At 38.0% G+C, this 13034-nt stretch overlaps 1 protein-coding gene across 5 annotated transcripts in view; it reads left to right on the plus strand.

Annotated features, from left to right (window-relative positions):
- Positions 1 to 13034, plus strand: part of SH3YL1 (SH3 and SYLF domain containing 1) — a 44274-nt gene that overhangs the window by 1955 nt on the left and 29285 nt on the right. For 3 of the 5 annotated variants that reach the window (XM_054514156.1, XM_036379725.2, XM_036379726.2), the window contains exons 2-4: positions 10152 to 10262; positions 11271 to 11384; positions 11889 to 11953. In XM_054514156.1, the coding sequence (XP_054370131.1) occupies positions 10152 to 10262; positions 11271 to 11384; positions 11889 to 11953 (290 nt within the window). Of the gene's footprint in view, positions 1 to 10151; positions 10263 to 11270; positions 11385 to 11467; positions 11501 to 11888; positions 11954 to 13034 lie in introns of those variants that run through there. The other 2 variants (XM_036379727.2, XM_036379728.1) reach the window with 2 other exon arrangements.

A 13034-nucleotide genomic window follows, 5' to 3' on the forward strand; every position in this document is an offset into this window, starting at 1 on the left:
TGTAATAAGCTCTCCATATTTTGGGGGCTTTTGAAACAGTTATTGCATTGTTGTAAAAGATCCTCTGATGCAGGGCTGTAATGAAGGATAACCTGTGTGACTTAGTGGAGAGGAAATGCTTTTGTGAACAAGGTAATTTAAGAACTTAGGAAGAACTAGGGTTCTTCCAATTCGTGATTAATAAATATCAAGCACCTTCACTTTTTAAAGGTTTATTCCTTTTAGCTTGAAGAAATGTTTCTTGCATGATTAATTGTAGGAATTAATTAGTTGTGGGAATTGGTGACTTCTTAGATTTGATTCATGCACATAGTGAATTGGACATCTGTGAAGTGTGAAAATGAAAGAATCAGAATGATGGTGACAGTTTTCTTGACAGAAGTGTTAAGCATTCATTGGGAAATAAGCAGAGTCTATATTTTGTTTAGGTAGTTAATATTTTTTCATGGTAGCATAGAAGGCTATTGTGTATTGTACATCTGGGCTTCATCTTACTTTTTATTCTCTCTGTACTTCTGGCCTTGTGAGAAGATAAACAAGATGTTTGTTTAGGATTTTTGTATAAAAATAGCCTTGTTTTAGTTAAAGCTTTCATGTGCAAAGGGTAATAATGTTAATCTGCTTGGGTTGCCTTGAAGTTTATTCTTCATTATTAAAAGACACTTAACAAGTCAAAATGAAGATTCCCTTTGGGATATTCCCCTTACCCTGCTGTCTGAATTTCACATATCATACCAACTCCTGTATGAAGATAACACAGGACAGGTAGAACTGAATTTGGAGCTCTGACTTAGCTTCAGTCGTGCTTCTTATCTTACTTGTTAGGTAGGACCTCTTTGGTGCCAATTGTTTACACATCCAACATATTATAATAAGTGTACATGAAAGACTTGCTAGAAGGGTTTCAAGTGGACAGCATCCTGGGGCATGGGTGTAGGATGGATGGGTGTGGTGGCTTGTTTTGAGCCAAAGCCTGCAATTCTTGTAGTACAAATTCTTGCTAGAGTTCACATGTGAGTCTCAGACAACCCCCAGCACAAGTCTGCCTTTTATGCATGATTTAGAGCACATCACTGTCATCTCTATATTCTTGAAAATGATGTTTTATGATTCTTTTTGCACAATGGATTGATTTCTTCCTCATGCCACTTGTGTTTATCCTTTCTTCTACTGCAAAGGCTACAAACTGGTTGTAGAACTGTGAGCTTGGGATTTTAGTATTCTTGCAATTGCTAAAAGTTATAAGAATTTTTGAAGACTTTTAGCTACAGGTATTCCAGTACTCTGCCTCCTGTGCATCTGATGTCTAATGTGCTTTTTGGAACAAATCCTCTGTGCCTCAGGCAGGTATCAACTGTCTTCACATGCCACAGTTCCTTAGAAATAAGGAACATCACCTAGTTAAAACATATTGCATCTACAAGGGAAACACATTTTTCTTTAAAGTACATTTTTCAGCTTTGTCACTCTCATTTTACCCTCATGTATACCAGCTTTCATCAGAATAGGAGATGAGGCAATTCTGCATCTCTAATTAGAATTTTCTCAAAGCTGACTTCAGTACAAAAACTCATCAAAGGCTTTTGATAACGCAGGAGACTGTGTTACAGGGCTTTTTTTTCCATGACTTTTCTCAAGGAAATAGTTAATTTAACGTGGGACTGAGGTCTGATACCACATAAAGTTACAAAGTGATCAACTTTGTGTTTGAATTAGTTCTTCCCTCTCAGTGGAGAAAAGTTATAAAAATTATGCTACAATGAAATGGGGCATGTTTTTTTTTATGTGTTGTAGTATTATTTTACCATTAACAAAATATTTCATGTGAAAAATATTTTCTCATGATCTAGAAGTGCATAGATAATTGGTTGCAAGATTTGAAAAGGCAACTTGTAAACACTAGAGCTGACCAAAAATCTTTTATGCTTTTGGACACTATACATGACAATAGTCATACTGATACACCTAACAAGGATTATTACTTTCATCATATTTTATACCATATAATTTATATCAGATAGCCTGTGCAAAGCCTAAACTTATTTTAGATGTGTTATTTTATATAATTATGACATTTCAAATAAATTTTGCTTTCCTTTCCAAAAAGTCATCACCTAACATCTCAATTTATATCTCTGTAAGCCTGAATTTAGAAAATACCTGTGCTTAGAGGACAACAGCCTAAAAACTTGACCATGAAGTTTAATTACTCCTTTAAACAAGTAATAGCTGAAAGCCTTAAATCTACATTCAGTGTTTGTCCTCAGCAAGTGACATGGAGCTGTGCAGTGCCATTGATACAGCAGAAGGATGGGATGCCAAGAGGGACCTCGACAAGCTGGAGAAGTGGTACCATGAGAACCTCATGAGGTTCAACAAGTCCAAGTACAAGGTGCTGCACCTGGGTCAAGGCAATCCCAGATACAAGTACAGACTGGGAGAGAAACTCATTGAGGGCAGCACAGCTGAGAAGGACTTGGAGGTTCTGGCAGACAAACGCTGGACATGAGTTGGCAATGTGGCAATGTGTCCCTGCAGTCCAGAAAACCCAACTGCACCCTGGGCTACATCCAAAGCAGCTTGAGCAGCAGGGCAAGGGACAGGATTCTTCCCCTCTACTCTGCTCTCATGAGACCCCACCTGGAGTGCTGCTTCCAGCTCTGGGGTTCTTAGCACAAGGCACATGTGGACCTGTTGGAGCAAATTCAGAGGAAGGCAACAGAGATGATCAAAAGGATGAAGCCTCTCTCCTGTAGAGACAGTCTGAGAAAGCTGGGTTTGTTCAGCATGGAGAAGAGACAACTCCAGGGAGAGAGGTGATGCCTAAAAGGTGACTTTTTACACAGATAGTGACAGAACAAGGGGTAGCAATTTTAAAGTAAAAGAGGGAAGAATAAAATTGGACATCAGGAATGCATTCTTTACTGTGAGGGTGGTGAGGCACTGTGAACAGGTTGCCCAGAGGAGCTGTGGGTGCCTCGTCTGTGGAAGTGCTCATGGCCACATTGGGTGGGACTTTGAGCAGCCTGGTCTAGGAGAAGGTGTCCCTGCCCATTCCAGGGGGCTGGAAGTGCATGATCTTTCAGGTCCCTTCCAACAGAAACCATTCAATGATTCTCTGTGAAGAATTACTCATCTCGGAGTACTAGCTAATGGTAGACATAATGCACATGCAAGTTGGGGTGAGGCATCTTGCCTCTCCAGGTTTAGAGTTACAACAGAAGTATTTTAATTTCCATAACTCATATATTTTTAAAACCCCTAAGAAAACAAACACACACAAAACCCCCAAAACTCAAACCTACAGACTTCTAGAGATGAGAACAAGGGAAGAAATCTGCTCATCTATCTCCATTACTTCATTTCTATCAATGAAAGGCCTCCTGTGTTTGAAATGGTTCTTTTCTCAGTAAAGACTTGTGGTTCTTTGTAATTTGGGTTTATTTCAGACTGTGTATTTGCCTGCCAAAGTCCAAACATAGATGCCTGTGTTACTTCTCATTGTCTGACTTAGCTGTCTTGCAGTAACCATACAGATGTAATGCAAGTTTACCTAAAGGTTTTCGGAAGTATTAATGGCACTTGTTATTCCTCCCTCCACACAAATTGCTGTGGTTTAAATGTATAAATATATGTAATTGTGGAAATATAATCACAAATATTATTATAATTTCTAATTATAATGTACTCCATCAAAAGTTCTTCAAAATACTGTAAATATACTCAGCTTTTTATATTGATAGCAATGTCTGTGAGATTCTCCTCTTTGAAATATAGACTTGTTGGGCTGTTTTCCTTTTAGAGAAGAAGCTATCTTCTGTTATGTGTCATTCCTTTTGCATATTTGAGTTCTTGAAGGCTGAATTTAGTTGTAACTTCAGTATGCTCATGTGGTTTTTCCTGGGCACAGGCTGTCGTCAGCAGCTAACTTTAGCAGGTTATTGCAGGTAAAACAAGGAAAAACAGGCTGGTTTTAACATGGGTAAGAGTGGGTTTGGGTTTTTTTCTATTTTCAGCTTTATTTTTAAGCACTTTTTTACTTCCTTTCACCAGAGTGTTTGGACAGAATATATTTCCATCTGTCTTAGGTAAACCTTAAAATACTTCCAACTCCTTGATTTTGTATGCTGTCAGCTGCAGATTCTGCAGACCTTTCTGGTCTGTTCTGCCTTTCTCACCACTACCAGCACCAGCTTGAAGCAATGCTGTCCAGTAAACAACTTGTAATCCAGGGTGGGGAAGGAGGAAAGTGTAGTTACATTTACTCATGGTATAAAAACCATTAGGGTTGTGAAAGCACACATTAGAGTCTTCCAGTGCAGCTCAGCTGCCACTCTGCAAGCCACGTGGTGCTTACTGTGGTACTTGCACCCTGCCATAACTCGTACTGTTATCACTGACAGATCACTGATTTCTCACACCAGTGTTGTTGATGAGCAGTGAAGCATGGAAGCTGGTAAAGCTTCAGGAATCCAAGTGATAAAGATCATGGCAGAAATACATGAGCACAGTACAAAACTTCACTGTAGAGACCCTGTTTTCTGCTTTTCAGCTCTACTTCCATTGCCTTACACTCTTGTCTCCCTTGCTGTTCTCAAGGTGTGTACGCCAGAATTGTACCACCTTGCCCATTGTGTCAGTAATGCTTTCCCATTCCCTGCTATTGCTTTCATAGTCTCTGTGCCATAAGCAGGGTGTTCAAAGTGTACATTCTGAGCCTTTCCTTGTTCGCGCTCCTTGGAATCTGGAGGAAACAGTATCTGCTTGTTGCTGTTGGTTCCAAACCAGGAGTAAGGAGCTCAGGCTCTGACAATAGTAGTCTGCTGGATTTCAACTAAAGAGGGTTGGTTTTGCCTTTATTTTTTAACATCCTTTTCCTGTAGGTTCCTTTTCAACTTATTCCGCTATTTCCTTGAACTCCATACATCTTTTCTTGACATTTCATTTACCTCCATTCTTTGCTTTCAATCACTGGCTTCAAGTGTTGGAGATCATAAATGGAGACTCACAGAGACATGTTTAGCATAGGCTGCTGCTTGTCATCCACACCTCTATTGCATCACATTTTCTTGGGCTGGGCAAAATGCCTACGATGCACATCTGGCATGCTGTTCGAGGAATTCCATGTACCAGATGAATCCCAAGGCTGGAGCTGGCTACCATAGTATCATGTTGTTACACATTTGTGGAACCAAAATTGCATTAATCTCTTTAATTCTAGTGCCAAATTGAAATTTCTTGGTTAGGCCCTTTTCCAGTGCAGCACAGTCTTGTCTTTCAGGTTTCTCCTTCCCATTAAAATGATGTTCTTTAACTTTTCTTGACTATGCGAATTTTCATGTTTGTAAATGTACATAATTTTGAATGTTCTCTGTTCATATAAGCCTTTTAGCATTGATGTTCCTGATGTAGCCATGGGTATTTGCAAATCAGCTATGCCTTAATGTATTCTTGGGCTGTTTCTATACGTTTTAGTGAAGTGAAAGCAAAGACTGAATGGGGCTCAGAGAGGTATTTGTCATTGTTTTCCTTCTTTTTGTAGCTAAAAAAACCCACAAAACCACTTTTCACCAAATACTTCAAAGCTCAAACATGCATGGGCAACATATGTGTGAAATCTGCATGTGAGTCTTTGTCTCCCCTTTGTCATCTGTTCTTTGAAACTGTACTTTTGATGTTTGGGTTCTCGTAATGCCACTAGGCTTTATTTCATCTGTTCATATTCAGCATAATATTGATTGTATCAGAATTAGTTATAGCTTTTAAGTAAAAAGGCTTTATTTATTCTTTAATGCACCTTGGTCAGATAATTTCACCAAATGTTCAGCCAGCAAATTATTACTGTTAGTCAGAATGTAAATTAGAGGCTGACGCACTTGCCTCATCAGCTTACAAATTAAGCAGTTAATCAATTTTGGTGTGATATTCCCCCATGGGATTTGTGTTGCTGACTCACATATGCTCAATATCTTCTCCTTTCAACAACAAGCAGGAGTGCAAATGAAGCTTGCTCCCAGCTGAGCATTCTCTGGTCACGGCATTCCAAATCCATCAGTCAGTGTATCCTCCTGATAGATGTTATTGTCTTATTGCTCCTGGTTGCCTCTTTCCTGAGCAGTGCTTGAATACAAACCAGACAATTAGATATGCATACTTAAAAGCTAATAGTGAAGACAGTGCTACAGGGTTATTACGTATGTTATTGATGGGGTAAACAGAACACGGAAATTCTGCTTATGTCTAAATATTTCATACAGTATTTTTGTTAAAAAGCAGATGTGTCTGTAGGACTTTTTCAATAAATTTGTGATATTAAATGAATTTCTAAGGAACTAATTTTGCAAATTAAATCCTAAGGCAAGCTTAAGGGAGAAGAGGATAATTTGATAGATGAACAGAAACAGAAATAATTTTTGAGGTCACAGAAATGCTACTTACAATTTGGTCTGTTTACTGAGTGATTAAAATAAATAGAAGCAAGAATTTACTCCTCTGCCTTCACTCTAATATTTCTTTTTATTTCTTTTGTATTTTGGGACAGATGCCACCATTGCACCACAGTGCAAACCTCTGTCCTTTTTTTTTAAAGTAAATAGTTTTGAATTGTCTGACAAAGTTGTGCTATTTTTGATTTGCTAGGGTTTTTTTTACTAAAAAACCAATAATTTTCTTTGCCTTTGGACAAAGTTTTATGAAATTGATTGATATAAAATTAAATGGTAAGAGTCAGGCCTCAGCCCTACTATATACATACTATATATTGAACCATTAAACTGCCTTTTTAGTGTTGATTGTTGACTCTGTCCTTGTATAATCCTGAACTCTGTTGACAAAATCCTGAGTGTGGCATAACCCAAGAGGGAAAGCCAAGCTTCACCCTTTCCTTGGTGATAAAAATACTATATTTCTTCTGCTGTGGTTCTAGCATTCACCAAAATGGGAGTCCAGCCAGGCCTTATCAGGCATCATATTATACATAATTGAGGTCAGGGTGTGGATTTGTTTGGGTTTGTTTTTTTTGGGTTTTTTTTTTTTTAAAAAGGTCATCAGTTTGTCAAGGCTCCTGTAGGCATCCTGCCAGTTCCTTGGTATCTAGACAACGTTATGGAAGTAAATAAAGGAATCAAAGTGAGCCACTGGGGAAAGAATCATATGGTTACCACTTTGAGTAACTGTGTTGGTTTGCAGCAAGAAAGTGTTTAATCAGGTGGCTTATTCATCCTGCCCGTTGTTAAAACCTCTCTGTGCCTTTTTTGCTTGCCAATTAATGTCACTTTAATTTTCATACTTGCTACTGTCTACATTAAAATCTTACTTGCAGCCATTCTCTGCAAGGTGGAGCTTTGAGCTCTTCAGTTAGTAGCATGTTCGACCTCTTTCTTTTTTGTGCTTCTCTTGTGCTTTAGAAATATCACCCATTTCTTAGCTTCTGAAAGTGCACAAGTCTAGCCACATGCAAAGTAATTGGCAGAATGCTGTTGTCAAATCCACCTGCTGTGTCTTAGTTCAGAAAAATAATCCTGCATTACTTTAGTCTGTGGCAGGAAGGGAAAAAGCAAGGGATAATGGATGAGTGAATTCCTGTAACTACCCAAAGAATGCAGAAGAAAAGCTACCCAAGCAATGCAGAAGAAGTGATGCAGGAAACAAGTAATACAGGGAGAAAGTGAAGTTTCTGATGTTGGTTTGAGGATGAGAAGTTAAGTTTTCCTGTGCTTGCTCTTGTAGAGTACAGCTGGATGAATATCTCTCCAGTTTCTCCATTCCCTGGTGATAAAGGTACCCCACACCATGCAGGACAAAAAAAAAAAAAACACCCAAAAACCACTTTTGACTAGAGCAGGTTGCTCAGAGCAACCAGTTATTTATTGAGAAGTGAAGGAACAGTGAGGTAGTAACAGTATTACTTTTGCTGACTCCTGAAGTTCAGCTTCAAATTGTCTTCAATTAAATAGTAGCTTCTATGTGCACAGTGACATGCACACAGTGTTTTCTGGTAACCATCAAATCTTTCTGCAGCAATTTTGAATCTGAAGTCTGAAAATGCTTACAAAAACTGTATTGTGATTTTATATTTTTTCCTCACATATTATTCCTGTTAGCAGACTTTCAGGTCTGAAAACACCTCATTTTCTTAATGAATTTAGCTAAGGGATTTCTCTTCTAATGTGTATGAAATATGAGCTGCTTTTTTTTTCTAGTAGTAGGAAGAATAATTGGAGATGCTTTTGCAAATTCTGAGATTAGCCAAAGAGAAGCAAAGGGGAGGAAGGAATGCATGGGTAAACAAGGAAGAAGAGTATGAGAAGAGCACAGAAGTTTATTTTATTTTTCTAATCTAGAAGCTGGATAATGCTTTGCTCAGTATTTTTTTTTAACTCCCCAGTGTTTTCATCTCCCCAGTGTTTTTTATCTCCAGTGTACAGGTCTTATTTTCATTGTCTTGATCACTTTGCTAGAAGTCTTGCATGGTCAGGTACATAACTGTCCATTTTACCACAGTCTAATCTCACTGAATCATGTGAAAAATTAAGTACCATGAAATGTGTGTTTTGGGTAGACTGGGTAGGTGACCCTTCCCAAACTTGAGACCTCTAGACTTGCAAAGTATCTTAAGTGAAAACCTATATGTAGAAATGTTCCGTTGATTTTGCAAATGGACATGCACTGTGTATTACAATGTTAATTATTACTTACAAATTGTAATATGCTAGGTTTATTCTTTGTGCCTTCTTGAGCAGAACGGTGTTGCAATATGCTTTTTGGGACTGCCTCAATTTATCTCCATACAAAACCAGAAATCTTATTTTTCTCTTACGACATGCTGGTCATGTTTGCCCTCTGACCTTGAAAATGCAGTGTGAAGTACAAAAACAGAGGTAAAGGAGACATTTAATTCACTCCAGATTGTTAATCTACCAAAAGCAATTGTGAGTTCATGTTTTATTTGAGCTACACTGCCATGTAGCCAGATTCCAGCCTGGGGAAGCCTTCCAGCCACAGAAGAAATTCATGTTCAAAACTCTTGAAGCAGTTTGACAATTTTAGTACTGAACAGTCAGAGAAAATTAACATGCCAAGAACTTTTCAGAATATCCTGAGCCCTTAGAGCTCCACCTTCTCCTATCCTTTCACACTCAGAGTCTTGACTATGATCTTCATTTTCTGAAAAGAGAAGGGATTATTAGGAGATAAAATTAATATTTCTACTCTGCTAACTGCAGTGTGGTTTAGAGTCTTTTGCATTCTATACATTTCCTTTTGTTCCCAGAGAGGCTGATATTTCTGCACAGCCTTCTGATGACTGATGTCACTTCAAACTCTCCAAGGTTGTACGTGCTGCATCTTCACCAACGCCAAATGTTTCTTCAAGCTGCTTCAGGGGACACTAATCCAGACATGCAGCTTTCAAAATCTCTCTTGTTCTTGGAATCTGCCATCTTGCTTGGAGAACATACCAGAGGAATATTCTTCTCTTTGAAAAATGGAGGTGTATCATATTCTAGCCATGGGAGCCTGGACAGAAACCTGGCTGACTTGCTGCTATGTGCTTCACTTGGTCTGAGCTGAATTGCTCTCTAAGCTTTATTGATGTAACTTTAAAATGTATTTAGTCCTCATCTTCTTGGTTTTAGGTGGGAATGTTGTCCAGAGTGAAGAGGTGTATGAATGTTCAGGGAATGCCAATTAAAAAAATAATTCACTTTTGACTGAATGTTGTTTCTCTATGCACAGTGTTTTTTATATGTTTGTGAATTTAGGAAGAGTATTAGAATTTTATGGGAATGCTGTCACTAATTTTTTCAGAGATGTGATGTGAGACTAGATGCATCTTTGGTCTGGCAATATATTTATGTGTTAGTTGGACAGTTTGGTTCTACTATGCTTGAAAATAGCGTTGTTATGTTCAGACAGGAAAACAAGAATAATTTAGGTAACTCTGAGGGATTTTAGTAGATGTAGCAATCAAGACTAACTCTTACCTCTTTAACTGCACTAAGGCTTCTTTTTGCAGATCTACCGGTGAAACATTACTATGTCTACATAAAATGGTATTTATCATGTTGCAGAATACTAATAATTTATAGTACTTGATTCTGTCTAGTCAAGTAGATATCCTAAACTGACCATATTTCTTTCATTTCTTCCAGTGAACAACCCTATACCTTCCAACCTGAAATCAGAAGCTAAAAAAGCAGCTAAAATACTGCGAGAATTTACAGAAATAACTTCCAGAAATGGACCAGATAAAATCATACCACGTGAGTAAAGAAAATGCTTTGATTCAGCTAAAACCTTCAGCACTCCCTGTGTTGCAGTCATGCTGTATTTACCAATTCCCTCTGTTTCCACTGACCACAACTTAGAGATGAATGAAAATTTCGGATGCTATAACTTCTTTGAATATATTTTGGAAGTAAAGGGTTTCAGTTTGCTGTATTCTTGGCAGCTGTTACTTACTAGGAGAGATCTTTTGAATGTTTACTGCTACAAGGTACCTGCATTGGAAGGCTTCCCCCAGGATGGACAGACTGTCTTATGCTCAACCTATAAATGTATGTTCTTAAGAGAGAACCTGGCCTAGTAGCTCTAGCTCTTGAATATCTGTGTTGATTAGAATTAGCTAGATGAAAATAAGTTGAAGCAAAGAAATCAGGGTGATTTTGATACTGGTTCAGCACTCTTATTTGCTGCTGTCCTCTTCATTTTTGCAATTGTTACTCTGTGTTTCTCCTAGTGTCTTCCTCCCCCTGGTGTTGCTGGTTGTGGTTTTAAATCCTTAACTGTTATGTTCTGGAAGGTCTGCAATAAGATTTGCAGGATGATGACACATCAATATTTGCCACTGTCTAACAATACAAGCTTATTAGGCTGCTCTATGTTGCTGTGATTTAAATTTGGACTCCTCCAAAAATTTGTGGAGACATGGTTGTCAGTTATTCACTGCCTGTTTCCTCTTTATCTTGCCAAGGGTACTCACACACAAAGTGTGTGGCACTAAACAAACTAATTCTATACAAGCTAATCAGGACTGGTGGAGCAGTTTGGCAGTGTATAGATTGTCACAGGCTAATGTGACCTGCAGCTGGGTTTGCAGTTCACTGTGGTGGAGGTGTCGTTATTAGTTCAACTTTTTTTGCAGTTTTCTTTCAGCTTTTGCATCGATTATTTGACTTTTGTGTTCATATTTGTTAAATATTGAGTTTTGTTTTCCCCTTCTCTTAGAACTTCTCTTACAAGGTCTTGAATAAATGATTTTGCTGTTTCAGCTCACGTAATAGCTAAAGCCAAAGGCCTTGCAGTTTTGTCTGTTATCAAAGCTGGATTTTTGGTGACTGCTCGAGGTGGAAGTGGAATTGTATTAGCTCGTCTTCCTAATGGAAGTAAGTGGATATTTTCCTTTTGTACTTCATGAGAAGTTAATAAAAAAAGATAAAAATATATTTTTTCATTATTCTTTTTACAGCATAAAACAGGAGATGTGTGATGAGTCAGGCAAGTAGGTGACAGGTGACAGTGTTTGGTGTGAATGCCGTTTTCAAGTCTTTGTACCTTTGTTTGACCAAATGTAAAACTTTCCGTATCTTTGTGGAAAACAATGAAATATAAAAGTACATAGTATAAAATTGATTACAAAAATTGACTATATCTGATTATGAAGTATATGATAAATAATTTTTAACAAGGAATTGTTTAGGTTGTGAGTGTTTGTATTTCTTAAATCCTTTCCTGTAGGATAAAGCATTATAGTTATGATTCTATTGTAGTGGTTTTGAACATAGTTTTAAATGGAGAATTTGTTAGCGTATTTAACTGTAATGATGAAGTGAGTATTTCTTGTAATATATGGTTAAAATTCTGTAAATTTATCTTGTTTTACACAACAGCCTGGTCTGCTCCCTCTGCAATAGGAATTGCTGGTCTTGGAGGTGGATTTGAAATTGGAATTGAGGTATGGTTTTGCATTTGAAGTACTTGTTGGTAACTTTTTTTGCAAGAAATTAAAATACATTCACGAAGATCTAAATGTTAGCGAGATAGTAGAATCTACTTTCAAGTACAAAAATATTATTATGAAATCCATTTATGCAAGACAAACAAAAGAGGGGTTTTGATCCTATCAGTCAAATTGTTAGAAGACATTTAGATGAAAAAAAGTGACATGACACTAATTTCCTTATTTCCACTTCTAGCAGACTGAATTTTTCACTTACAGAGAGCTTCCTGTCAGTGTTCCCATATAAGACAATTGAAGTTAATTGAAAAAGCATCCTATACTTCATAGTGTGTTAAATGCTTTGCTAAAAGGCACAGGGACTCCTTCTGGCAAGCAACAGTGTAAAGAACTGGAGTAAAATGGACTCCACTTAATGTTACTGTATTTCACACATTTCCCACTCACACTTGTGGTTACTGATGTGACCCTTCAGTTTGAAAGCACCAAAACTGGTGATACCTCTCCTGAAGGAATATTACAGAAAAGGAGCCAGTTTCAGCCAGCAGAAATGCTTAAGTAAAGGACTCCCATCATATTCAGAGAAACCCTGGTGAGCTGAGCCCCAACAGCGTTCTGCCTCTCCTTCCCTTTTCTTCTTCCTCACAGTTCCTTCACTCTGGTATGTTTTCATCTTTTCTCTGCTCCCCACTCTAGCCTCCAGACTCATCCTTCTCTTTGTTTAGCTTTTGTTCTGCTGATTCCCAAAGGAAATCAGAGTAACAATATGCTGCCAACAAGGTCTCTTGCAATAGGCATTCTGCTCTTCAGAAGAATCCATGTATGGATGATCTGGGTGATCCATGGCAGCCCCCAGTAGATCTACAGCTAGCCAGCTATCCCTGTCCTGGCAGCCAGTCAGCCAGGACTCACATACTGAGCAATAGATCAATATTTTATTCTCTCCTCATTGTTCACTGTGTGATCTCAGGCATTATTGCATGCACTTCTTAAAGGATGATGTGAATACAAAATCATTAATTTTTATGAGGAATTTTCATTGGTTTTCATGACTACAGGATCTGAATGCATTAAAAAG

This window comes from Molothrus ater, chromosome 3 (assembly GCF_012460135.2).
Source record: "Molothrus ater isolate BHLD 08-10-18 breed brown headed cowbird chromosome 3, BPBGC_Mater_1.1, whole genome shotgun sequence".
NCBI classification, from domain to species: domain Eukaryota; kingdom Metazoa; phylum Chordata; class Aves; order Passeriformes; family Icteridae; genus Molothrus; species Molothrus ater.